Source organism: Balaenoptera borealis (genome assembly GCF_965194805.1).
Source record: "Balaenoptera borealis genome assembly, chromosome: X".
Classification (NCBI taxonomy): Eukaryota; Metazoa; Chordata; class Mammalia; order Artiodactyla; family Balaenopteridae; genus Balaenoptera; species Balaenoptera borealis.
In genome coordinates, this window is record NC_138881.1 from 66,413,008 (window position 1) to 66,439,457 (window position 26,450).

The 26,450-nt window shown below is 35.6% G+C and overlaps 1 protein-coding gene across 1 annotated transcript in view; it reads right to left on the reverse strand.

Annotated features, from left to right (window-relative positions):
- The window catches only part of LOC309620705 (charged multivesicular body protein 1B2-like), a 44,591-nt gene extending 18,458 nt beyond the window's left edge, over positions 1–26,133 (reverse strand). The window contains exons 1-2 of the mRNA XM_082377571.1: positions 25,983–26,133; positions 5,536–5,633 (exon numbers count right to left, since the gene is read on the reverse strand). Coding sequence (XP_082233697.1) covers positions 5,536–5,633; positions 25,983–25,998 — 114 coding nt within the window. The 5' untranslated portion in view covers positions 25,999–26,133. The remainder of the gene's footprint in view (positions 1–5,535; positions 5,634–25,982) is intronic.
- Between the last annotated feature and the right edge of the window lie 317 nt (positions 26,134–26,450).

Below are 26,450 nucleotides of genomic sequence, written 5' to 3' on the forward strand. Positions count from 1 at the left end.
CACCTAATTAAAAATTTTTAAGTCAATAAATATATAACTACATCATCACTCTAAAGACTGTGTTGAAAGAAAAAAAAAAGACTGTGTTGTATGGATGTACCATTAATCAGGGCTTTCCTCGTATGTGGTACAAACACTACTGATAGTACATAAAATGATTTTAGATGTTACACAGACATAAGTATCTTCATTTTAAGCATGCATTTATTTAAATGTGTATCTGAAATGGATATAACTAGCACAGATCCATGCTTTCTGCTATACTGTAATAGCTATGGCCAGGTGTGAAGTTAAAAGTCAATTTAAAGAAAAATGTTAAATAGTTCAGATGGTACCCCAGTATAGCAAAATCGATAGAGTACATAAGTGACTGAAATTAGAGCACATGGTTCAATTAAGATCCCTGATTGCTGGGTATTTAGTTTGTTTCCAATTCTTCAATAATATAAACACCAATGTGATAAATACATTAGTATATGCAACCTCAAACACTTTCCAAGATTTTTTTCCTAGTTAACATCCATAACCACATATAGCTACAATTTTTTTCTCGTGATGAGAACTTTTAAGATCTCTTAGCAACTTTCAAATATACAATAAAGTATTATTAACTGTAGTCACCACGCTGCACATTATATCCCCAGGACTTATTTTATAACTGATAGCTTGTACCTTTCAGCCATCTTCACCCATTTCACACACACCCCCCACCTCCTTCCTCTGGCAACCACAAATCTATTCTCTTTATCCGTGAGTTTTTTTTTAGGATTCCACATAAGTTAGATCACATGGAATTTGCCTTTCTCTCTCTGACTTATTTCACTTAGCATAATATGCTCAAGGTCCATCCATGTTGTTGCAAATGGCAGGATTTCCTTCTTGTTTATGGGTGAATAATATTCGACTTTATATATATATATATATATTCCAACTTTTCTTTTTCCATTCATCCATTGATGGACACTTAGGTTGTTTTCATGTCTTTTTTAAAAAATTAATTTATTTTTGGCTGCATTGGGTCTTCGTTGCGGTGTGCGGGCTTCTCATTGTGGTGGCTTGTCTTGTTGTGGAGCATGGGCTCTAGGCATGCAGGCTTCAGCAGTTGTGGTATGTGGGCTCAGTAGTTGTGGCTCACGGGCTCTAGAGCACAGGCTTGGTACTTGCGGCACATTGGCTTAGTTGCTCCGTAGCATGTGGGATCTTCCCGGACCAGGGCTTGAACCCATGCCCCCTGCATTTGCTGGTGGATTCTTAAGCACTGCGCCACCAGGGAAGCCCCTCATGTCTTGGTTATTGTAAATAATGCTGCGATGAACATGGGGGTGCATATATATTTTTGAGTTAGTGTTTTTGTTTCCTTCAGATAAATACCCAGAAGTGGAATTGCTGGACTATATGGTGGGTTCTAATTTTCATTTTTCAAGGAACCTCCATACTGTTTTCCATAGTGGCTGCACCAATTTATATTCCCACCAACAGTGCACAAGGGTTCCCTTTGCTCCACAACCTCTCCAACACTTTTTGCTTTTTGTCTTTTTGATGACAGTCATTCTAACAGGTGTGAAGTGATATCTTATTGTGTTTTGATTTGCATTTCTCTGATGATGAGTGATATTGAGAACATTTTCATGTACCTGTTGGCAAATTGGTATGTCTTTTTATGAAAGATGTATGTTCAGATCCTCTACACATTTTTAAATCAGATTGTTTGGTATTTTCCTTTTGACTTGTATAAATTATTTACATATTTCAGATATAAACCCCTTATCAGCTGTATGGTTTTCAAATATTTTCTCCCACTCAGTAAGTTGCCTTTTAAATTTTTTCATGGCTTCCTTTGCTGTGCAGAAGCTTTTTTGTTTGATGTAGTCCCACTTGTTTATTTTTGCTTTTGTTGCCTCTGTTTTTGGTGTCAATTCCAAAAAATCACTGCCAAGACCAGTGTCAAGGAGTTTACCATCTACATTTTCTTCTAGAGTTTTATGACTTCACGTTTAAAGTTCAAGTCTTTAATCCATTTTGAGATAACTGCTGTATATGTTGTAAGACAGTGGCCCAGTTTTATTCTTTTGCATGTGGCTGTCCAGCTTTCCCAACACTATTTACTGAAGAGACTGTCCTTTCCCCATTGTATATTCTTGGGTCCTTTGTTGCAAATAAATTACCATAAATGTGTGGGTTTATTTCTGATTTCTCTATTCTGTTTCATTGATCTATGTGTCTGTTTTTATGTCAATATCACACTGTTTCATTTACTACAGCTTGGTAATATAGTTTGAAATCAGGAAGCATGATGTTTGAGACTTCTTTCTCAAGATGGCCTTGGATATTCAGAGTCTTCTGTGGTTCCATACAAATTTTAGGACTATTTGTTCTATTTCTGTGAAAAATGCCATTGGCATCTTGATAGGGATTGCACTGAATTTGTAGATTGCTTTGAGCAGTATGGACATTCTAACAATATTAATTGTTCCAACCCATGAGAATGGAATATCTTTCCATTTATTTGTGTCTTCTTCAATTTCTTTCATCAATGTCTTATAGTTTTCAGTGTAGTCTTTCACGTCCTTGGTTAAGTTTCCCTAGGTATTTTATTTTTAATGAAATTGTAAATAGGATTGTTTTCTTAATTTCTCTGCTAGTTCATTATTAGTTATAGAAACACAACTGATTTTTGTATATTGATTTTGTACCCTGCAACTTTACTGTATCTGTTTATTCTAATGGTTTTTTGGTGGATTCTTCTATATATAATGCCATGGGTTTTTTATATGTAATATCATGTTATCTGCTAATAGAGACAGTTTTACTTCTTCCTTTCTGATTTGGATGTCTTTTATTTCTTTTTCTTGCCTAATTGCTCTGGCTAGGACTTCCAGCAGTATGTGGAATAGAAGTGGTAAAAGTCAGCATCCTTATCTTGATCTTAGAGGAAAACCTTTTAGCTTTTCTCCCTTTAGTATGATGTTAGCTGTGGGCTTGTCATATACGGCTTTCATTATGTTGAGGTACATTCCCCCTATATCCACTTTGTTGAGAGCTGTTATCATGAATGAATGTTGAATTTTGTCACATGCCTTTTCTGCATCTACTGAGATGATTATATGATTTTTATCCTTCATTTTGTTAATGTGGTGTATCACCCTGATTGACTTGTGGATGGTGAACCATCCCCACATCCCTGGAATAAATTCCATTTAATCATGGTGTATGACCCTTTTAATGCATTGTTGAATTTGGTTTGCTACTATATTGTTGAGGATTTTTACATCTATGTTCATCAGGGATATTGGCCTATAATGTTCTTTTCTTGTAGTTTCCTTGTCTGGTTTTGGTATCAGGGTAATGCTGGCCTCATAAAGTGAGTTTGGATGTGTCCCCTCCTCTTTAATTTTTTGGATGAGTGAATTTGAGGTTGATTGGTATTACAGTTGACCCTTGAACAACATGGGGCTAGGGGTGCCAACCCCCACTCAGTCAAAAATCCATGTATAACTTTACAGTTGGCCTTCTGTATCTACAGTTCTGCATCTGCGGATTCAACTGACCATGAATAGTGTAGTACTATAGTACGTCTTTGTTGAAAAAAATTTGTGTACAAGTGGACCTGTGAAGTTCAAACCTGTGTTGTTCAAAGGTGTACTTTAATTCTTTAAATGTCTGGTATAATTCACCAGTAAAACCATCTGGGCCTGGACTTTGTTTGTTGGGAATATGCATATTTTAATACTGCTGTACTTGCCTGGGATTTATAAATTCAAAAATTATTTTTAGATTATTTCTAGTTTCCTCAATATACAAAAATGTTAGACCAAAATCTTTTTTATGCTTTCTCTTTCCTTGCAATAGTTGGGCTTATACTTTTAGAAAAGGATGATGCTAATACATCAATTTTAAGTATTTTTTCTTCTAACTCAGCCTATTTCTATCTCCTTTTCTGAAAGTTTTCTTCCCATAAAGTTTTCTCTATTAAGAGCATAGACAAAATACCCAAAGTGACTCAATTTAAGGGTAGGATATACGCTATTACCAAAGATCAGAGTAAGTTAATAAAATATTAAAAATAGATATATAAATACACATGTGCAGATAAGAGTTAACACAGCAAGCCTGAGTCTGCTGTCCTTCAAAAGGTCTATTTGCAAGTTTGGCATGTAACTAGCATCTAGGAACTTGGATTTGGGGAAGGTTTCCATCTTTCCCAGAACAGTTAAGAGTGGCTCACTGTGCCTAAACTCTCTATACAAACAATGTGGTTTATGCCAAACACTGGATTTCCTTCTGGGAGACTGGAATTTTGGTGTGTGCTAGGAAGAGGATCCCTGCATGACTACCAATAAAAGCCTTGGACTCCTAGTCACAGGAGAACTTCCTTGGTAGACAACATATAACACATGTTGTCACAATTTGTTGCTGCAGGAATTAAGCTTGTCCTGGGTGATTCCACTGAGGACTCTTGGAAGCTGAAGCCTGGATTCCTTCAGACATCGCCCCATGTGTTTTCCCTTTGTTTCCTTTAGTGTAATATGTCATAGCCATGAGTCCAACTATATGCTGAGTCCTATGAATCCTAGCAAATACACAATACACAAGTCACAATATACATTAATGCTATGTACTATGTATATATAAAACTTATATTCAATGGAATATTACTCAGCCATAAAAAGAAATGAAATTGAGTTATTTGTAGTCAGGGGGATGGACCTAGAGTCTGTCATACAGAATGAAGTCAGTCAGAAAGAGAAAAACAAATACTGTATGCTAACACATATATATGGAATCTAAAAAAAAAAAAAAGATTCTAATGAACCTAGGGGCAGGACAGGAATAAAGATGCAGATGTAGAGAATGGACTTGAGGACACGGGGAGGGGAAGGGTAAGCTGGAACGAAGTGAGAGAGTAGCATTGACATATATACACTATCAAACGTAAAGTAGCTAGTAGGAAGCAGCCGCATAGCACAGGGAGATCAGCTGGGTGCTCTGTGACCACCTAGAGGGGTGGGATAGGGAGGGTGGGAGGGAGACGCAAGAGGGAGAGGATATGGGGATATATGTATACATATAGCTGATTCACTTCATTATACAGCAGAAACTAACACATGATTGTAAAGCAATTATACTCCAATAAAGATGTTAAAAAAAAAAAACTTTAGAGACTACAGAAATTCAAATGAGCCTAAAAATGTGAAATATTATTCTTACATACAGGCTTTATACTTCTCAGTAACAGTGGTTCTGGCTACAAACCAAAGGACAGTCATTAGATGTAGGCAATAGAACAGTTAGATAACAGTACAGTTATACTCTGTGTTATGAGCCATACTTGTACACATAAGTAGAAATAAACAAAAAAGCCATTATTAATTATGTCAGATAATAAATAATTTACTTAAATAGATATTTGGCTTAAAATGCTAAAGCCAGTAATCTTTCTTCAATGTAAAATAAACTAAAACAACCACTCTTCCATCATATAACTGTGCTCATTTCATGAGTTTAAAAAAAGTAAAAAGATTAAAAATTACTTACCTTTTTAATCTTGGCCTTTTCAGCCTTTTCTTCTTTATCACATTTCTTGGCATTCCTATTAAGTTCTTTTGCAGCAAACTTCAAGTTAAATAGGTGTTCTGAAATTATATGTTAAGGTTTTAAAAAAAAAGTCATTTCCCAACCTAACTACCTGAAAACAAGATGTTAAAATTATAAAACTTATAAGATTATGCTATTTAAACCAAATATTCACAAAGTATTTGAGGAAACAGAACAATTTTTATCTCTTCCACATTTGTTTTCTGTTAAAATTAATTATTTTAAGAAATAATTTTAGAAGAAAATAAGAAAAAGAAATAAATAAAACTTAAAAATTTTAAGAAACTTAATTATTTCTATTAAAACAAACTTATGGTTATCAAAGGGGAAAGGTGGGGGGAGGGATAAATTAGGAGTTTGAGATTAACATACAGACTACTATATATAAAATAGATAATCAACAAGGACCTACTGTATAGCACAGGGAACTCTACTCAATACTCTGTAATAACCTATATGGGAAAAGAATCTGAAAAAGAATATATGTATATGTATAACTAAATCACTTGGCTGTACACCTGAAACTAACACAACACTGTAAATCAACCATACTCCAATATAAAATTAAAATTTTTAAAATTAAAGTAATGGCAAGAAAGATTAATTACAAAGGGAAAAAGAGCAACTTTACAGTAGAGAAATCTGGCAGATACCACCTTACCAAGGATAATATCACCAGTAATAAAACATTTCAACACCATTTACCTTCTGAAATGATGAACTGGAAAGAGTACAGCATACTTATATGGTGGTGTTGTCAAAAACATAACCTCAATTTACTCCAGAGAAACCGTCAGGCAATCCTGAACTGAGAGAGACATTCTATGTAAGATATAACTGACCAGTGTTCTTGTCAAGCGTCAAGTTCGTGAAAAGCAAAGAAAGACTGAAGAACTGTTACAGAATGGAGAAGACGAAGGAGCCATGCCAACTAAATGCAATGCGTGATTGGATTCTGAAACAGAAAAAGGACATTAGGGGAAAAACTGGTGAAATCCAAGTAAGGTCTGTAGTTTAGTTAATATTGTAGCAATGTGGATTTCCTTTGGTTGATGATTATGTTCATGTAAGGTGTTAACATTAGGAGAAGCTTGGTAAAGGGAATAAAAGAAATCTCTGTACTATTTTTGCAATTTCTCTTTAAGTCTAAAACTATTTTAAGATTAAACATTTTTAATTAAAAACGACAAAAATATAATGGGAATAAAACCCAAATAAGCAATACCACAAATCTTCCATTTTCATGACACAAGCAAAAACAAATATGAAGTAATGCACATGAATCTGACAAAGCAATGTGGATTATTTCAAAACCAACTGCTTTGTATCATGATTAAATCACTATTAAGAATGATTCTATGTGTTTTCTGCCCTTTAGAAAAAGGTAAAATCTATTTTTTTTTAAACCCTGATTCTATATTTCTTTGGGACATTTATAAAGGATGCAGGGTTCATTTTTTTGAAAGGCACACATACACTATATAGTTTAAAGAGCTAACTGTTGGTTTGATTATATCACTATCAGAAAATAAGTATTATTCGATTATTTACCAAAGCTAAACCATAAATTAACCTTGTTCATCTCTCAAAGGCTTCATGGTTCTAATTTAACACCTTATATTTATGGATAATGAGAGGGATAACTTGCTACCGTGAGTATTTTTCATCAACAACAGATATAACTAGAATTGTTAAGAAAATAAGTATATGTGTATGAATTTCTGGGTAGTTTTAATGTGTCATATATGTTACATTTTAAAGTAAGATTTATCAATTTCAGCTAGGTAACTGAGAAAATTATAGCTCCTTTTATAAATAGGGTTTTTAACCTAAGCACTACTGATATTTTGGGCTAGATAATACTTTGTTGTGGGGGATGTCCTATGTATTTTATGAAGTTTATCAGCATTCCTGGCCTTTACCCACTAGATGACACTAGCAACCCCTCTGTTCCCCGAATTACAACAACAAAAATGTCTCCAGACATTGTCAAATGCTACCTGGGGAGGGGGGCAAAATCGAACCCTGCAGAGAATCTGAATCACTGAGATAGATGGAAATAAAGGAAAAAGTAATGAATTTTTTATTTTTCAAATCATCTCCCAAATAGAATTGCTGTCTCTGTAGAAAAAGTCACTATTGTTAAAAGCTGAATTAAGAAGCCAACTATTTTAGATGAATTCATATAATTTATATATTCATTGTTGTTTTTAAAGAATGATTTCAGTTTCCCTTAAACCTGAAATTTACTACAAACTGCAAATACTGAGGACTGACTACTGAATGCCTACTATAGCCAACTCTAATTTAATATTAATGGTTAAGAATGATCATGATATAAAATACTAGCCAAAAATATTAATAGGAGATCCATTGCAAAAGTCCATTTAATACCATAAAGCTTTTCCCCCTTCATCCTAAAAAGACGTGAACCACTTCCATTAATATGGAGGCCTACACATTTATAAAAACACCTTGAAATACTGGATAAACTACAACAAATGCCCTTTTAAATACAGAGCTTAGGTTGTAAAAATGGAAGGAAAATCCTCAGGAGACAGAAACAAGGAGGAAGAAGTAAATATCAGTAGTAGGTAAGCACTGAAGCCCCTGAAGACAAAGCCCCCTATGGAGCCCACTAGATGAGACGCTGGAAATGAATTTTCTGAATAAACCTAGAACCTTGAAAGCTACAACATTAGCATAAGGGTGAGATAGAAAGAAGTCTTATCAGCTGGCAAAGGAAGAAGAGATGACAAGGTTAACTGTCATTATGGGCCTTGGCTCACAGCTGGGGGTGGAGCAAACTAGATAAAAGAAAATTAGACAAAGCTGAGGAGAAAATTAGCAAACCGACTTTAGATCTGAATTAAGATTACAGTGAAAAAATAAGGTTAATATGAAAGAGAGGACAAGAAATAAAGAAAACAGAATAAAAAGGTCTAATATCTGCAATACCACAAAGACATAATAAAGACAATATGCAAAATGTTACATTCAAAGAGATAATACTTGAGAATCTTCCATAACTGATGAGAATAAAATCTTTAGACTCAAGAAGCACAAACAAACAAAAAATCAAACAAACAAAAAAACAATCCCAAGCAGGACATATAAAAATCAATCCAGAGAGGCGGAGTCAAGATGGTGGTGTGGGAAGACGTGGAGTTAGCATCTCCCCACAACTAGGGAGCCTGCCGGCCGCTGGTGGGGGATTCTAATGCCCAAGGATATGGGAGGAACCCCAGAGTGAACCAGCTTGCAGGATCTTGGTTCGCAAGCCTGGGGTTGGGCGGAAGCTACTGCAGTGGGAGCTCTGATTCTGAACCACTGGACTAACAGAGAACCTCAGACCCCAGGGAATATTCATAGGAGTGAGGTCTCACAGAGCTCCCCATCTCAGCACCAAGACCCATCTCAGCTCTACCCAGTAGCCTACAAACTCCAGTGTTGGAAGCCTCAGGCCAAACAACCAGTAAAACAGGAGCACAATTTCACTCAAAAAAAAAAAGGTAAAATAAAATAAGATGGCAAAAAGTATGCCACAGGTGAAGGAGCAAGGTAAAAATCTACAAGACCAAATAAATGAAGAGGAAATGGGCAATCTACCTGAAAAACAATTCAGAGTAATGATAGTAAAAACGATCCAGAATCTCAGTAGTAGAATGGAAGCACAGATTGAGAAAATTCAAGAAATGTTTAACAAAGATCTAGAAGAACTAAAGAACAAACAAACAGAGATGAACAACACAATAACTGAAATGAAAAATACACTAGAAGGAATCAATAACAGAATAACTGAGGCAGAAGGATGAATAAGTGAGCTGGAAGACAAAATGGTGGAAATAACTGCTGAGGAGCAGAATAAAGAAAAAAGAATGAAAATAATTCAGAACAAGCTCAGACACCTCTGGGACAACACTAAATGCAACAACATTTGAATTATAGGGGTCCCAGAAGGCAAAGAGAAAACGAAAAGGTCTGAGAAAATATTTGAAGAGATTATAGTTGAAAACTCCCTAACATGGGAAAGGAAATAGTCACCCAAGTCCAGGAAGCACAGAGAGTCCCATACAGGATGAACCCAAGGAAAAACACACCAAGACACATATTAATCAAACTAACAAAAATTAAATTCAAAGAAAAAATATTAAAAGCACCAAGGGAAAAACAAAAAATAACCTATAAAGGAATCCCCATAAGGTTATCAGCTGATTTTTCAGTGGAAACTCTGCAGGCCAGAAGGGGGTGGCAGGATATACTTAAAGTGATGAAAGAGAAAAACCTACAACCAAGATTACTCTACCCAGCAAGGATCTCATTCAGATTCAATAGAGAAGTCAAAAGCTTTTCAGACAAGCAAAAGCTAAGAGAATTCAGCACCACCAAACCTGCTTTACAACAAATGCTAAAGAAACTTCTCGAAGCAGGAAACACAAGAGAAGAAAAAGACTCACAAAAACAAACCCAAAACAATTAAGAAAATGATAATAGGAACATATACATCAATAATAACCTTGAATGTAAAGGGATTAAATGCCCCAGCCAAAAGACACAGACTGGCTGAATGGATACAAAAACAAGACCCATATATATGTTGTCTACAACAGACCCATTTCAGACCTAGGGACACATACAGACTGAAAGTGAAGGGATGGAAAAAGATATTCCATGCAAATGGAAATCAAAAGAAAGCTGGAGTAGCTATACTCATATCAGATAAAATAGACTTTAAAATAAAGACTGTTAAAAAAGATAAGGAGGGACAGTACATAATGATCAAAGGAACAATCCAAGAAGAAGATAAAACAATTATAAATGTTAATGCACCCAACATAGGAGCACCTCAATACATAAGGCAAATGCTAACAACCATGAAAGGAGAAATTGACAGTAACACAATAAGAGTAGGGGACTTTAACACCCCACTTAAACCAACGGACAGATCATCCAAACAGAAAATAAATAAGGAAACTCAAGTTTAAATGACACAATAGACAAGATAGATCTAATTGATATTTATAGAACATTCCACCCCAAAGTGGCAGAATACACTTTCTTCTCAAGTGCACACGAAACATTCTCCAGGATAGATCACATCTTGGGTCACAAATCAAGCCTCAAAAAATTTAAGAAAATTGAAATCGTATCAAGCATGTTTTCTGACCACAATGCTATGAGATTGGAAAACAATTACAGGAAAAAAAATTGTAAAAAACACAAATACAAGGAGGCTAAACAGTGCACTACTAAATAACCAAGAGATCACTGAAGAAACCAAAGAAGAAATTTAAAAAAAATACATAGAAAAAATTGACAACGAAAACATGATGACCCCAAACCTATGGGATGCAGTAAAAGCACTTCTAGGAGGGAAGTTTATAGCAATTCAATCTCACCTCAAGAAACAAGAAAAATCTCAAATAAACAATCTAACCCTACATTTAAAACAGCTAGAGAAAGAAGAACAAAGAAAACCCAAAAACAGTAGAAGGAAAGAAATAATAAAGAACAGAGCAGAAATAAATGAAATAGAAATGAAGAAAACAATAGCAAAGATCAATGAAACTAAAAGCTGGTTCTTTGAGAAGATAAACAAAATTGATAAACCCTTAGCCAGACTGATCAAGAAAAAAAGAGAGGGGTGCAAATCAATAAAATTAGAAATGAAAAAGGAGAAATCACAACTGACACTGCAGAAATACAAAGGATTATAAGAGACTACTACAAACAACTATATGCCAATAAAATGGACAACCACGAAGAAATGGACACATTCTTGGAAAGGTACAATTTTCCAAGACTGAACAAGGAAGAATTAGATAATATAAACAGACCTATCACAAGTAATGAAATTGAAACTGTAATTAAAAATCTTCCAACAAACAAAAGTCCAGGACCAAATGGCTTCACAGGTGAATTCTATGAAACATTTAGAGAAGAGCTAACACCGATCCTTCTGAAACTCTTCCAAAAAACTGCAGAGGGAGAAACACTCTCAAATTCATTCTACAAAGTCCCCATTACCCTGATACCAAAACCAGAAAAAGATACCACAAAAAAAGAAAATTATAGACCAATATCACTGATGAACATAGATGCAAAAATCCTCAACATAACACTAGCAAACAGAATCCAACAGCACATTAAAAGGATCATAAACCATGATCAAGTGGGATTTATTCCAGGGATGCAAGGATTCTTCAATATACACAAATCAAACAATGTGATACACCACATTAATAAATTAAGGAATAAAAACCATAGGATCTTCTCAATAGATGTAAAACAGCTTTTGACAAAATTCAACAGCCATTTATGATAAAAACTCTCCAGAAAATGGGCATAGAGGGAACATACCTCAACATAATAAAGGCCATATATGACAAACCCACAGCAAGCATCAAACACAATGGTGAAAAATTGAAAGCATTTCCACTAAGATCAGGAACAAGACAAAGATGTCCACTCTCACCACTCTTATTCAACATAGTTTTGGAAGTCCTGGCACAGCAATCAGGGAAGAAAAAGAAATAAAATGAATACAAATTGGAAAAGAAGAAGTACAACTGTCACTGTTTGCCAATGACATGATACTATGCATAGAAAATCCTAAAGATGCCGCCAGAAAACTACTAGATCTAATCAATGAATTTGGTAAGATTGCAGGATACAAAATTAATGCACAGAAATCTCTGGCATTCCTATACACCAACAATGAAAAAACACATAGAGAAATTAAGGAAGCACTCCCATTTACCACTGCAACAAAAAGAATAAAATACCTAGGAAAAAAACCTGCCTAAGGAGGCGGAAGACTGGTACTCAGAAAACTATAAAGCACTGATGAAAGTAATCAAAGATGACATAAACAGATGGAGAAATATACCACGTTCTTGGATTGGAAGAATCAATATTTTGAAAATGACTATACTACACAAAGCAATCTACAAATTCAATGCAATACCTATCAAATTACTTATGGCATTCTTCACAGAATTAGAATAAAATATCTTACAATTCATATGGAAACACAAAAGAACCCGAATAGCCAAAGCAATCTTAAGAAAGAAAAACAGAGTTGAAGGAATCAGGCTCCCAGACTTCTGACTATACTACAAAGCTACAGTAATCAAGACAGTATGGTACTGGCACAAAAACAGAAATATAGATCAATGGAACAGGATAGAAAGCCCAGAGATTAACCCACGCACATATGATCACCTTATTTTTAATAAAGGAGGCAAGAATATACAAAGGAGAAAAGACAGCCTCTTCAATAAGTGGTGCTGGGAAAACAGGACAGCTACATGTAAAAGAATGAAATTAGAACACTACCAAACACCATACACAAAAATAAACTCCAAATGGATTAAAGACTTAAATGTAAGACCAGACACTATAAAACTTTTAGAGGAAAACATAGGAAAAACACTCTTTGACATAAACCACAGCAAGATCGTTTTTGACCCACCTCCTAGAGTAATGGAAATAAAAACAAAAATAAACAAAGGGGACTTAATTAAACTTAAAAGCTTTTGCACAGCAAAGGAAACCATACATAAGACAAAAAGACAACCCTCAGAATGGGAGAAAATATTTGCAAATGAAACAACAAAGGATTAATCTCCAAACTATACAAACTACTCATGGAGCTCAATATCAAAATATCATACAATCCAGTTAAAAAATGGGTGGAAGACCTAAATAGACATTTCACCAAGGAAGACATACAGATGGCCAAGAGGCACATGAAAAGATGCTCAACATCACTAATTATTAGAGTAATGCAAATCAAAACTACTGTGAGGTATCACCTCACACCAGTCAGAATGACCATTATTAAAGAAGCTAGAAACAATAAATGCTACAAAGGGTGTGGTGAAGAGGGAACCCTCCTACACTGTTGGTGTGAATGTACACTGATACAGCCACTACAGAAAACAGTATGGAGGCTCCTTAAAAAACTAAAAATAGAACTACCATATGACTCAGCAATCCCACTACTGGGCATATACCCTGAGAAAACCATAATTCAAAAAGAGACATGCACCCCAATGTTCATTGCAGCACTATTTACAATAGCCAGGACATGGAACCAACCTAAATGTCCATCGACAGATGAATGGATAAAGAAGATGTGGCACATATATACAATGGAATATTACTCGGCCATAAAAAGAGACGAAACTGAGTTATTTGTAGTGAGGTGGATGGACCTAGAGTCTGTCATACAGAGTGAAGTAAGCCAGAAAGAGAAAAACAAATACTGTATGCTAAAGCATATATATGGAATCTTAAAAAAAAATGTTACTGATGAACCTAGTTGCAGGGCAGGAATAAAGAGGCAGACATAGAGAATGGACTTGAGCACATGGGGTGGGAGGGTGAAGCTAGGGCGAAGTGAGAGTAGCATCGACATATACACACTACCGAATGTAAAATAGTTGGCTGGTGGGAAGCATAAGCATAGCACAGGGAGATTGGCTCGGTGCTTTGCAATGACCTAGAGGGGTGGGATAGGGAGGATAGGAGGGAGGCTAAAGAGGGAGGGGATATGGGGACATGTGTATGCATATGGATGATTTGCTTTGTTGTATAACAGAAACTAACACAGTATTGTGAAGCAATTATACTCCAATAAAGAGCTATTAAAAAATAAAAAATAAATCCTAAAAAAAAAAAAATCAATCCAGACTTAGATATATCATAGCACACCTCAGAATACCAAATACTAAAATATTTAAAACAGCCATAGTGGAAATTCAGATTATTTATAAAATAACTAAAGATCAGACTGAGTAGGATTTCAAATAAAATGCTAATGTAACTTCCAAAGGATGTACAGCAGATTCTCATTCTTCATGTTAGTTATGTTTCATGAAATCACTGCAAATAGGGAATTAATGAGTACAGAAACATTTCTCCTAAGGAAAATGCAGGATTAGGTTCCTGCGAGTCTCTGGTCAAAACATTTTTGTCAACCTATGAATACATAACCTTGTTTTATGCATATTTTTGTTTTAACACATCTTACTTAATATATCTTGCTGACTCTGTAACATTGAATTCATGGCAAACAGCATTATAACTCATGCCTGAAAGAAGCTTACCTAACACACATATACTCTCCATAAGGCACATCACAGTCTTGCACTTCAGAACACTATACAGCACTTAAACACTACACTTAGAGATTAGTGAAATCACCAACAAAAAGTACAAAAAATGCAAAAAAAAAAAAGTGGCACTTGACAAAGTGAAAAAGACACTCCTTTAAAGTATGAGAGCTGAAGTAAAAAGGCAGAGCATCGTATTGTTCACCCTTAACTGGGAACATGCCCCTTTGTCCACTCAAATTTTTCACTGCCTGAGCATGTCCATGAATAACCTTGAAAGCATAGCAAGGAATGATTTCAGGTTAAAAAAAAATTATAGTGAGTAGGTAAATTTGCAAACACAGAATCTGAGAATAATGATGACTAAATAAGGATGACTGAATGTACTTCACAAAAAACAAAATTATGTCTGACATAATGAAAGGTTTAGTGAGCACAGAGACTGGTAAACACAGATAAATCCAGAGAAATACTGACTATAAGATAATCATAATGTCTAATTTTGGAGATTAGACAGGCAGAACAAACACAGACAATAAAAACATGTACAACAGAGGATGGGGTGAAAAATTATATGTTTAAAAATCCAAGAAAAAAGTTTCTAATTATTTAGAAATTAAATTAACTATGCATGTAAAAATGTGAAGGGTACTGCTAAGGAAATAGCATGTACCTTCTAAAATAATAAAGGGAAAAATGGGGTAAACCACTTAATAAATCCAGAAGAAAGTAGCAAAAGAGAAGTGAATCACAGAGAAAACAGGATACACAGAAATCATAAAATATCAATAAAAAGAAACATCCCCAAAATGTCAGGATGGATTAAAAAATAATGAAACAAATTATAAATATGTGCTTTAAACAGGACTTTAAATCACTTAAACAGAAAGGCTGGATGTAAAAAGACAGAAAAAAATTATACCAGACAAATACTAACCTAAAAAAACAGTTGTAGCTTTATTAGTATCAATCAAAACAGACTACCTAAAAGCAGCATTAGAAAGTTTTTAAAAGTAGGGATCACTATAAAATGATAGAAAGTAAATTCACAAATTGATGAAATAATTCTAGATTTCCACGTTCCTCTACATAGCCTCAAAGTGTGTTTGTATGTATATATATAAAACTGGCAGATAAAATTATTAATCTTGGTAGATTTTAATAAAATTCTCTCAGTAACTGACAAAACTAAGAATATAGAAGTTACAAAAGACCCGATTAAGAAGCTTAATTTAAAAATTAACATATAGAGAATTATAGTGAAACCTGTGCCCAATAATTTGAGAATACACATCATTTACAAGCATATGACACATGAAAACTGATCATACCCTGGGCCATAAAGCAAATATGAAATAATAGATATCAGACAAACCTACTGTCTAACCACAACTCAATAATGAATTAATTAATATGGGAATTTACTTCACAATTTTTCTGTAAGAATCTAAAACTCTTTTAAGATTAAAAGTTTATTATTCTTTTTATTTATTTATTTTGACTGTGCTGGGTCTTCATTGTGGCACGCGAGCTCAGTAGTTGCATCACATGGGCTTAGTTGCAGTATATGGGATCTTAGTTCCCTGACCAGGGATTGAACCCAGGCCCCTTGCATTGGGAGTGCGGAGTCTTAACCACTGGACCACCAGGGAAGTCACCTAAAAGTTTATTTTAAATACGCATATATCTATATCTATATCTACAGTAAGTCCCCTACATACTAACCTTCAAGTTGCAAACTTTCAAAGATGCGAACGTGCGTTTGCATGTCCAATCACGTTAGTTCATGTCTCTGGTGTACATTCTCACGTGCATGCATCCTCTACAAGTGGTTGTGCTTTGTGTACTTTACAGTATTATATAGAGTACAGTAGTACAATATCTTTATTTCAAGCTAGATCTGCAAGAGGACGACTTCATTGAACTCCTTGCTGTGCAACAAGAGGAGCTTACTAATGAAGACTTTATGGAATTGGAGGCCCAGAGAAAGGGCAAAGAGAGACAAGAGGAAGAAGAAGTAACTGAAGAACCGAAGAGATTCACGACGCAGGTAATGGCAAGGGGATTTCTTTATTTGAGGAGTCACTGTTAGTTTTTGAGGCACAGAACCCGAACGCAGAATGGTACACGAAGGTTGCAGCAGCCGTTCAGAATGCAATCCGGTGCTACTGTGTCATCTATGACGAGAAAAAAAGAGCTACTACCCAGACATCACTGGATCGTTTTTTCAAGAGGGTAGATAGAATTGAATCCAACAAGGAACCAGAACCTGTGCCATCAACGTCAGGCGTGAGTGAAATTGCAGCTTGCCCTCCATCTCCTATTGCTGATGATCCTTCAGCTCTACCATCTCCCACCTCCAGTCACTCTTCTTGCCTGTTCACTCGATGCCAGCCCCTGTATGCCAGCTGTTGTACTGTACTACTGTACTTTTCAAGGTACTGTACTGTAAGATTAAAAATGTTTTATTTTTTGTGCTTGTTTTTTATGTATTATTTGTGTGAAAAGTATTATAAACCTATTACAGTACAGTATTATATAGCCAATTGTGTTAGCTGGGGACCTAGGATAACTTTGTTGGACTTACGAACAAATTGTACTTAGGAACTTGATCTTGGAACAGAACTCACTCGTATGTAGGGGACTTACTGTATTTGGAAAAGACTATATATATGGATTTAAGAATTTATTTTTTTAATTTAAAAATAGACTTGAATGACAATGAAATGAGTGGAATGTGGCTTGTGGAATGTAAAGCTAATGCCATACTCAGATGGAAATTTCTACCATTAAAAACTCACAATAGAAAGGAAGGTAGGCTAAAAATTAACTCGATAAGCGTTCATCTCACAAAGTCAGGAAAACAAGAATAAATCCGAAGGAAGTATAAGAAAAAAACTCAGAGGGAAAAAATAGAAACAGATATATAATAGAAAGGATCAAAAAGTTTAAAATTGAGTTCTCTGTAAATAATAATATTTACTTACCTCTACAGAAAGCGATTAAGGAAAAAGACAAGGCATAAACAAAGTGTAGAAATAAAAATGGAGAAATAACTGCAGATAAAGTTACTTTAAAATAATAAATTATGAACACTATGCCAAAAAATTGGAATTAGACAGAATGGACCATCATATAACAATATTTCCGAAATGAACTAAAAACAAATAAATAGAATTCTAAATTCTTGATTCAATATGCTAAAATATTTTAACATATAAACAAAGTAACTAATTAACAACAGTCACAGGTCCAAATGGTTTCACTGGTGCACTGCATCAATCATTTGAGAAAAAAGCAATTCCTATCTTATACAAACTCTTCCAAAGAATAGAAAATATAAAGAACACTCCCTAACTTTTGATACCTAAATCAAAAAAAGGATACTATATATTAATGGACACATAGACTAAACTCACTTATGAACAGAGAGGCAAAAATACTAAACAAAATATTAGCGATGAAGCAATATTCCCTCTCACCCCCGTGGAATTTTTGCATGCAGTTTTAATGAATGAACATAAGACTATCACTTCAATTAATTACTCTGAATTGTAGCTGCCAAGACTTTAAAAACATCATGTAACAATGTTCTGAAAACAGTTACTTTCATCATTCAGAATCAAAATGTGGGGACCAAGAACAAAATTTTTATTCAAGCAATGTATTAAAGATACCTCATACTCATGATGGACTTAGCCTAGAAATACAAGGATGGTTTAACATTAAAAAAATCCATCTGTGTATTTTAACCACATTAGGAGGTCAAAGAAGAAAACACAGATGATAATCTCAGCATATAAAGAAAAAACATTAAATAAAATCCAATATTTGATGTATTCATCAAACCAACTTTCAGATGAATAGTTCATGACCAAACTTCTACTAAACTAGGAATGGAAAAAAAACACACAAAAAATTCCTTAACCTGAAAATATATCTATCAAAAACTAGAGCAATCATCATCCATAACAGTGAATAATTAGAATTTCTTTTAAAATCAGTACAGTCATCCCTCTGTATCCATGGGTTTGCATCTGCAAATAGAGGGCCAACTAAGAGATTTGCATATCTGCAGATTTGCGTATCTGCGGTGGGGGGGGGGGGGGTGTTGGAACCAATCCCCTGCAGATACCCAGGGATGACTGTAACAAGAAAGTGATCATTTTATATATATATATATATATATAAATTAAGCATTGTTCTGGAGTCCTACCAAGCATGATAAGAAAAATAAAAGGTATATAGATTACAATGGAAATCATCAAAGAATCATTACTTGAAAATACCCATAGTCTCCAACCCAGCAATCCCACTCCTAGGTATATACCATAGAGAAACTGTCCCCAGCTGACACAGGAAATATGTACAAGAATGATCATAGCAGTATTGTTTATAATGACAGAAAACCATGGAAACAACCTACCTAAATATTCATCACTAAATAGAATGGATAAATTGTGTGATATTTCTACAATAAAGCAATTATACTCCAATAAAGATGTTAAAAAAAAAAGTACAGATGTTAAAAAAAAAAAACTACATAGAGGTGAAAGTGAAAATGACATAATGAATGAATTTGAAGAATCATCTTGAATAAAAAAGAAAACAGTATACCACACACATAAAATTGGAAAATATGCAAGACATTAATTATATCCTAAGAATGTACATGTATGTGGTCAAATATAAACAAATGCATGGAAATGATAAATATGAACTTTTAGACAGTGGTTGCCTTTGGTGGGGAAATAAGGGATATGAGTTGGTAATGTTTTATTTCTTAAGCCCAGTGGCAGGTAACTGGTCTTTTATTCTTTTTTGTACTTGCTCTTGGGGGGGGTGAGGGTTAAAGTTACATGATTTTTGTAAAAAATTCATTTCAAATAAAAGATTAGATTAAGAGTTTATAGTCCTGTTCCATGAGATGGTATCTTTGCAATTTAAAAAAGAGGGTTGCTTGAAAATTAAAAGAAAAAACCCAAAAGCATGTATTAAATAATACTGGTCACAAAGCACAGAGCTGATCTCCCTGTGCTATGCGGTTGCTTCCCACTAGTTATCTATTTACGTTTGGTAGTGTATATATGTCCATGCCACTCTCTCACTTTGTCACAGCTTACCCTTCCCCCTCCCCATATCCTCAAGTCCATTCTCTAGTAGGTCTGTGTCTTTGTGACCACCTAGAGGGGTGGGATAGGGAGGGTGGGAGGGAGGGAGATGCAAGAGGGAAGAGATATGGGAACATATGTATATGTATAACTGATTCACTTTGTTATAAAGCAGAAATTAACACACCATTGTAAAGCAATTATACTCCAATAAAGATGTTAAAAAAAAATAATAATAATACTGGTATATGGACAATGCTGTTAGGAATGTGTAGTAGTATTATAACTTGGATACGTTGAACCTCTTTGTGCTTGATATAAATTTAATATAAAATAGCTGGTCTCCAAGGCTGTTTTCATACATTCTGGTCCTAAATTTTAAGTATACTCTGTGGAAACACTAATTTGAAATTTACAGTGTCAGTAGCTACTTACTCTGTATTCCCATGTTACTTTATATTTGATGTACTTTTCTGTATTTCATTATAATTCTTTGTTTACATGTCTACTTCTTTAACTAGACTATGGACACCCTGAGAATAAGGATGAATCCTAATTATCCTTATACCATCAGCTTAGTGCAGTGATTAACAGAAGTACTCAAAAGTTTTAAGTAAATGAATAGTAGAAAAAATGTTTTGCAATGGTACCTGATATACTGGGGAAAAAGCATCACTGATGTTGGGCAAGAGGACTCAATTACACATATAAGCTTATGAATAAGTTTATACTAATACAGCGATGTTTATTTCTATTGTATATTAGGATTCTACATGATTCCATTCAGGAAAAAAAAGGGCTCTGCGGCTAAGAGTGAGAAAACCAATGTCATAGCAGATCCCAGACTTTTTAAAAAATCCTTGGACTGGTATAATTAACAGAAAGAATAGAGCAACACCAAAAATGTAGGAAGGAGAGTCTCACAGTAAAGGATGGCTTTTAAAATTGAATACATTTGGCTTTGGAAAATACTTTTTACATGGTCTCTTCTTATTTTTCTCATTTTGACTCATAAATATAGTGTAAAGCACATGATTCCATAGAGGAGGACTACATATCTTAGACTACCACCTCTGCCAAATATATTCATATGTGTCTATGTATCCCAGGCAACCTGTAAAACCAGTGTTTTTCTGATGATGTATCTTTTGTCCTAGGCCAGAAATCAAAACACTCCTGGGTCTAAAACATTGCCTCTAACTCTCGGGTACCTTCTACAACCAAGGTATGCGATTCTTAAATTCAGGTGCCTGCTATTCAAATAATTACCTTCTGTATACACTACAATAAGTGAATATCCTCTATTGCTAATGTGGAAAATAATGGCATTGATTCACCCACTAAATTGAACTATGAACCAGAGTTGATATACTGTGAAATATTTTAGATATTTTAGTTGGCTGTAAATCCTTGGAGTATTTTTCTATTTGGAAAAAATAACACTGGCAGAATAATCTCCTTCACTGACTAATCATAAATTCAATTTGGCAAAGTGGTTGCTATTAAGACAGTATTTCTTTTTCTTTGCCAGCTGAAAAGACAATGACTGAAATACTTTATTTTTGATGGATTGAAGGTTTAGAAAGGCTGAACAGTAATACATATTAACATGTACAGAATAATGCATAAGGCCCTAAACTAGATCTTGGGTAATCCCAGGCTCCAGCAACTTGTGCTTCAGTGATGATGGCCTCCACCAGTTACCTGACTCTGTGTCTTCACATACAGTTCCTTTGCCCACTGTACCCTTCTTCCTCCCCTCCCTACCATCTTCCTCTTAACCACTATGAGGTTTATCACACACCACCATGCTTGCTTTTTTGCTAACATAAACACTGACTCTGAAAAATTGGTCTCAAAGATCTCCATTAATGGCAATAGGTTTCCCTCCTCCTGCCAAAATCCACGCAAAAGCAAAACACTAACTCACTTAGCCCTTGGGATTGATAAATAAGAAAATCAATGAATCATCTGAACAATTATTTCAAATTTTCAGAAAGTAGTATTCCCTACCTTCTAACTCTATAAAATTAAAATTTAAAACATTACATCATACAGGTGTACCTCTTAATAGGAAATATATCTATGAACTAGACTTGTCTTCGAGAAAATCTAAGCTAGGTCCTCCTTAAAGTGATTGTGTTGATTCATGGTTTTCCAAACTCTTTTAAAAGCAAAAATCTCAAATGGAATGTCAATATATAGAAAGAGTAGCTCTGCATAACCCTAGGACTTGATCAAATATAACTGAAGTACACTGTAAGTTCTGGAGGCACTATGGAAACGTGAACACACCAGAGACTTTGGAGCCGAGCCCAGATTCTTTACACTTACAAGCTCTGTAGCTTTCTTAGCTTTAATTGCCTGTTCTATAAAATGAGGACAATACCACCCATCTTCCAGGGTTGTTTTGAGGTTCTGAGATGATATATAAAATCCCCAGCACAAAGTTTGGTACATAGTAGATGTTCAATAAATTGTCATTACCACCTCATGATTTAGATAAGTCACCTATCTTAACTGGGCAATACGGCTAGTCAGGGAATAAAAAAATCCCAATGTGTCTTTAAAACATTCTATGTTGGGCTTCCCTGGTGGTGCAGTGGTTAAGAATCTGCCTGCCAATGCAGGGGACACGGGTTTGAGCCATGGTCCAGGAAGATCCCACATGCTGCAGAGCAACTAAGCCAGTGCACCACGACTACTGAGCCTGCACTCTAGAGCCCGTGAGCCACAACTACTGAGCCCGCACATCACAACTACTGAAGCCCACATGCCTAGAGCCCGTGCTCCGCAACAAGAGAAGCCACTGCAATGAGAAGCCCGCACACCGTAACAAAGAGTAGCCCCCTCTCTCCACAACTAGGGAAAGCCCACGCGCAGCAATGAAGACCCAACACAGCCAAAAATAAATAAATAAATAAATTTAAAAAGAAAAAAAAAACATTCTGTGTGATTTCTTTCAATAGCAATTACACTGCTGACAGGCAAAGGGGAGAAATCAGCTATGCCTTAATAGATTATTGCTTTAAAATTTAAATAAATAACAATTATTAGGGTTCCACATATTTATTATGCATACAGAAGGAAACCTTGCTCTAAGATTTCAATCTGCTTCCTCAAGAAAAATGGTTAGTCAGTTTACTAGCAGAAATTCATCGTAGAACTCTTACGTCCTGCCTACCTCTCTGAAGTGGGTGGAGCAACACAAAGGGAAAGTAAGTTATCCCAACATAGTAGGGCAGAAAGCTATTTGATTCCAAGTGCCAACAGTAGGATTTTACAATCCTTTACATAGAAGTAAAGGTTGAAAACAAAGAAGGTAAGAGGAAGGAATAAGAATGTTCTACTAGCACCTGCCTGCTCCAGAATAAAGCAGTGGTGCCATACCATAGATGGTTATTCATACATTTGATGAGAAAAAGTGGCATTATATACCCAAATTTCCTCTTTTTCAGCTCCCAGCATCTTAATCATCCCTTGTGTATGTCTGGGTGGTAGAGTTTGGGAACACAGAAACTCAGGGAGATCTTCAGAATTGAAAGAAACCTTAGAGATCGCTTGTCAACTTCCCTCATTTTACAGATGTGAAAACTGAAGCCTAGAGATGGGTAATTAACTGTGAATAGAAGAACAAGAAGGAATTCAAAGCCAGCTCAACTCTTATTTCTCTTTTTGCATTTTAACTTTCATAGTGAATTGCTCAGAACTGATCCTCAAATAGCATCAAATGATGAACGATAAGCATTCCTTACATAAAATACTTCTTGTAAGACAACATACTACTAGCAAGCCAGGACATACATTATAAGACTACTGTCAGGTGACAATATCTAAAAAACAAAATTTGAACTATTATTAATATCTTGGTTAAAAAATCACAATACATTTGTCAACACTAGCAAAGCCTCAGAGACTCTGATCTGTAATTCTGCTTTAGGATGTAAAGCCATTCACAATGGAGAGCATTTTTAAGGTTGCTGGCAATTTTTGCCTATAACATAGTCTCATTTGTCTAGGTGACTACAAAAGGAGACAATGATACCAGTCCACTTCACAACATCCCTTTCTTTACTCTTATGTCTACAGTACCTATTATCTACTTCGTTGCTTCTCAACCTTTTTCAGGTTAGAATCTCCTAGAGAAAGAGATGTCAGCGACAAATATTTTCCCCAGGAAAAGGCACATTGCCATACAGCATAAACTAACATGATATTGTAAAGCAACCATACTGTAATAAAAATTTAAAAAAATAAATAGTTTGGCTATTCCATCAAGTTGTTTAAAATGATATTGGATCTAATCCAACATAACTTCAGTGTATCTAACTGCCCAAAGACAGAAGTCACAATTACCATGCTAATTCAATTGTGTTGGCACATTTATTCTTCTTACATACTGTAACAATGAGATTTCTGCATTTCAAATAGGTGACAAATAAATGTTACTCAAGTTTCAGTTCAAGTTATTTATTTATGAAAGACAGGTCTGAGTCCATATGTCATTTTCTTCCTCTATACTCAAAGGAAAAGGTCTGGATTCTAAAAAAAGGACCAAGAGAACTAATCACTGCCAGACGGTATGAATGAAGTCCTCACTTCCTTTGATGGACTTAAGAGTAGTTACAGTTCATTTTTGTTATGTATTAAACTACTGATAATAGTACCATTATTTTTAATTATAGTCAGGCATACATACTTTTCAGTGAAAGAAAATTAGTAACTATCTTATTATTGGAAATCACATAAAGTAGGTTTTTAGGTGAGCAAAAGTAACTTGCATTATTAAAGTAGGAAATAAAAGCAGTTTTAGAGCTATTACCTCAAACCCTTCCAAAAGATCTGGCGAAAAAGATAGCAATTTGTACTCTACTTCTTAATACTTAACATGTTCAAAACTTCATAATTTAGTAAGCCCTTACATTTCATTTTATCTTCACAAGAGCTTTATAAGGCTGGCAAGTCAGTTAGTATGTTTACAGATGAGTAAACATTGCATGACAGAGGCTATATGAGTTGTTCTAACTCACATGTTTCTTAAAAGGCAGAACTGGGATTGGAAATTGATCTTCTGACTCATAATCCAGTGCTCTTTCTTTTATGATGGTGCTTTAATAAAAATCATCTAACACAACTACACTTCTATAAATTATATCCTTTAAACTGGGCCTTTTAGTCATCTACTCTGTTCATGAAATGACCTATTTCTGCACCTCCACAAAGGTTCACATTTTATTCTTGGTTTAACTTGGCCAGTTCAGCACCAAATATGTTACCAATATTCTCAGTACAGTTTACATAATTTAATCCTCTCACCAAATGTCTTTCTATATTTCAGACTTACAAATTAATGAATGAAAATAGTTTCAATATGAGCTATCAAAGAATTTCTATGACCCACATTTTGTTATTTTGCCATGTTTCATTCAATAGCAAGATATCAAACTACTCTATTTCTGTAATGCCAATTTCTGGAAGAAGGACAGCGACATGGAAATCCTGTGATGGTATTTCACTTGTGAAAAACAATCTCATCCTTCTTCAATTCAGAGCTTCGCACAGCTTGGTTCCTAACCTCGAACTCATTGCTTAAGTGGTAACAGGTGCAACTGATGGATTTTTGTGGCTTTAGGAAACTATGAGTTTCCTCACGTTCTAAATCAGATTATTAGCAAGCAAGCGATCAATTTAGTTCGGAGGGCTGGTATTAAGAACTCATTACCAGTCACCTCCATCCAGAAAAAGGAAGATGTTCCACAAAAACTATTTGCCCTCGTTACCCATTCAAAACCTATACCTCTGCCCCAAACCTCTGGCAAACTGTCGCCTGTTTCCACACCACTCTCCTTCGATTTTTCAGAAGTGGATAAATTCACTGGAAGAACAGGTGACAGTAGCCTTCAACAAGGGAGGGTTCGTGTTCAGTAATCTTCTCAAAGCAGCCCCACGTCCCCTGATTCAGGATGGTTGCGGCTACCAGGAAAACAACAACAAACAAAACAAAACAAGCTGCCAGCGCCTACCAATCCGAGTCAGAACCCTCACCCCTCCTCAACTAGACCTAAAAGGTCACCACCAGGCACCTTCCAGGGCCCCAGGCCCTCCTCTCCCCCACCTCTTTAAGCCCTAACAGCAGCTTTTCAGAAGGAAAGGATACTCTCCATATTCGACATGGTCCCACGACTTTTCTTGGGAGGCGACAGCCAGGGGCAGCGGCAAGGATTTGACGGCAGTGCGCTTGGAGCGCGACTCCAGTCCTGAGCTGCTGCCTGCCTGGCTCCTACGTCCGCAATCCCACTTCCAGTTTCTGCGCGAGGAAGGCGGGGGTGGGGTGGGGGTGGGGGGATGGAGCCGTCTGCGTCCGAGGGGCGGGGCTGGAGCAAAGCCAAAATGGCTGCCGCTCTGAGGGGCGGTTAGGGCGTGTTGCAGTCGCTTCCGGGCGTTGGGGGTTAGAGGGCAAGCGGTTAAGCCCCTCCCCCTCGTGTCCTTAGCTGCACCCTAGCCTAACCGGCGCCTAAAGGTTTTCGTCACCCAGCTGACCTTCTAGTTATTTCTTTTGTCCTCCTCCAAACTCTCTTTAACCTTCTGCCCCACCTCTTCCCTCAGATTTCACACTATCCTTGAC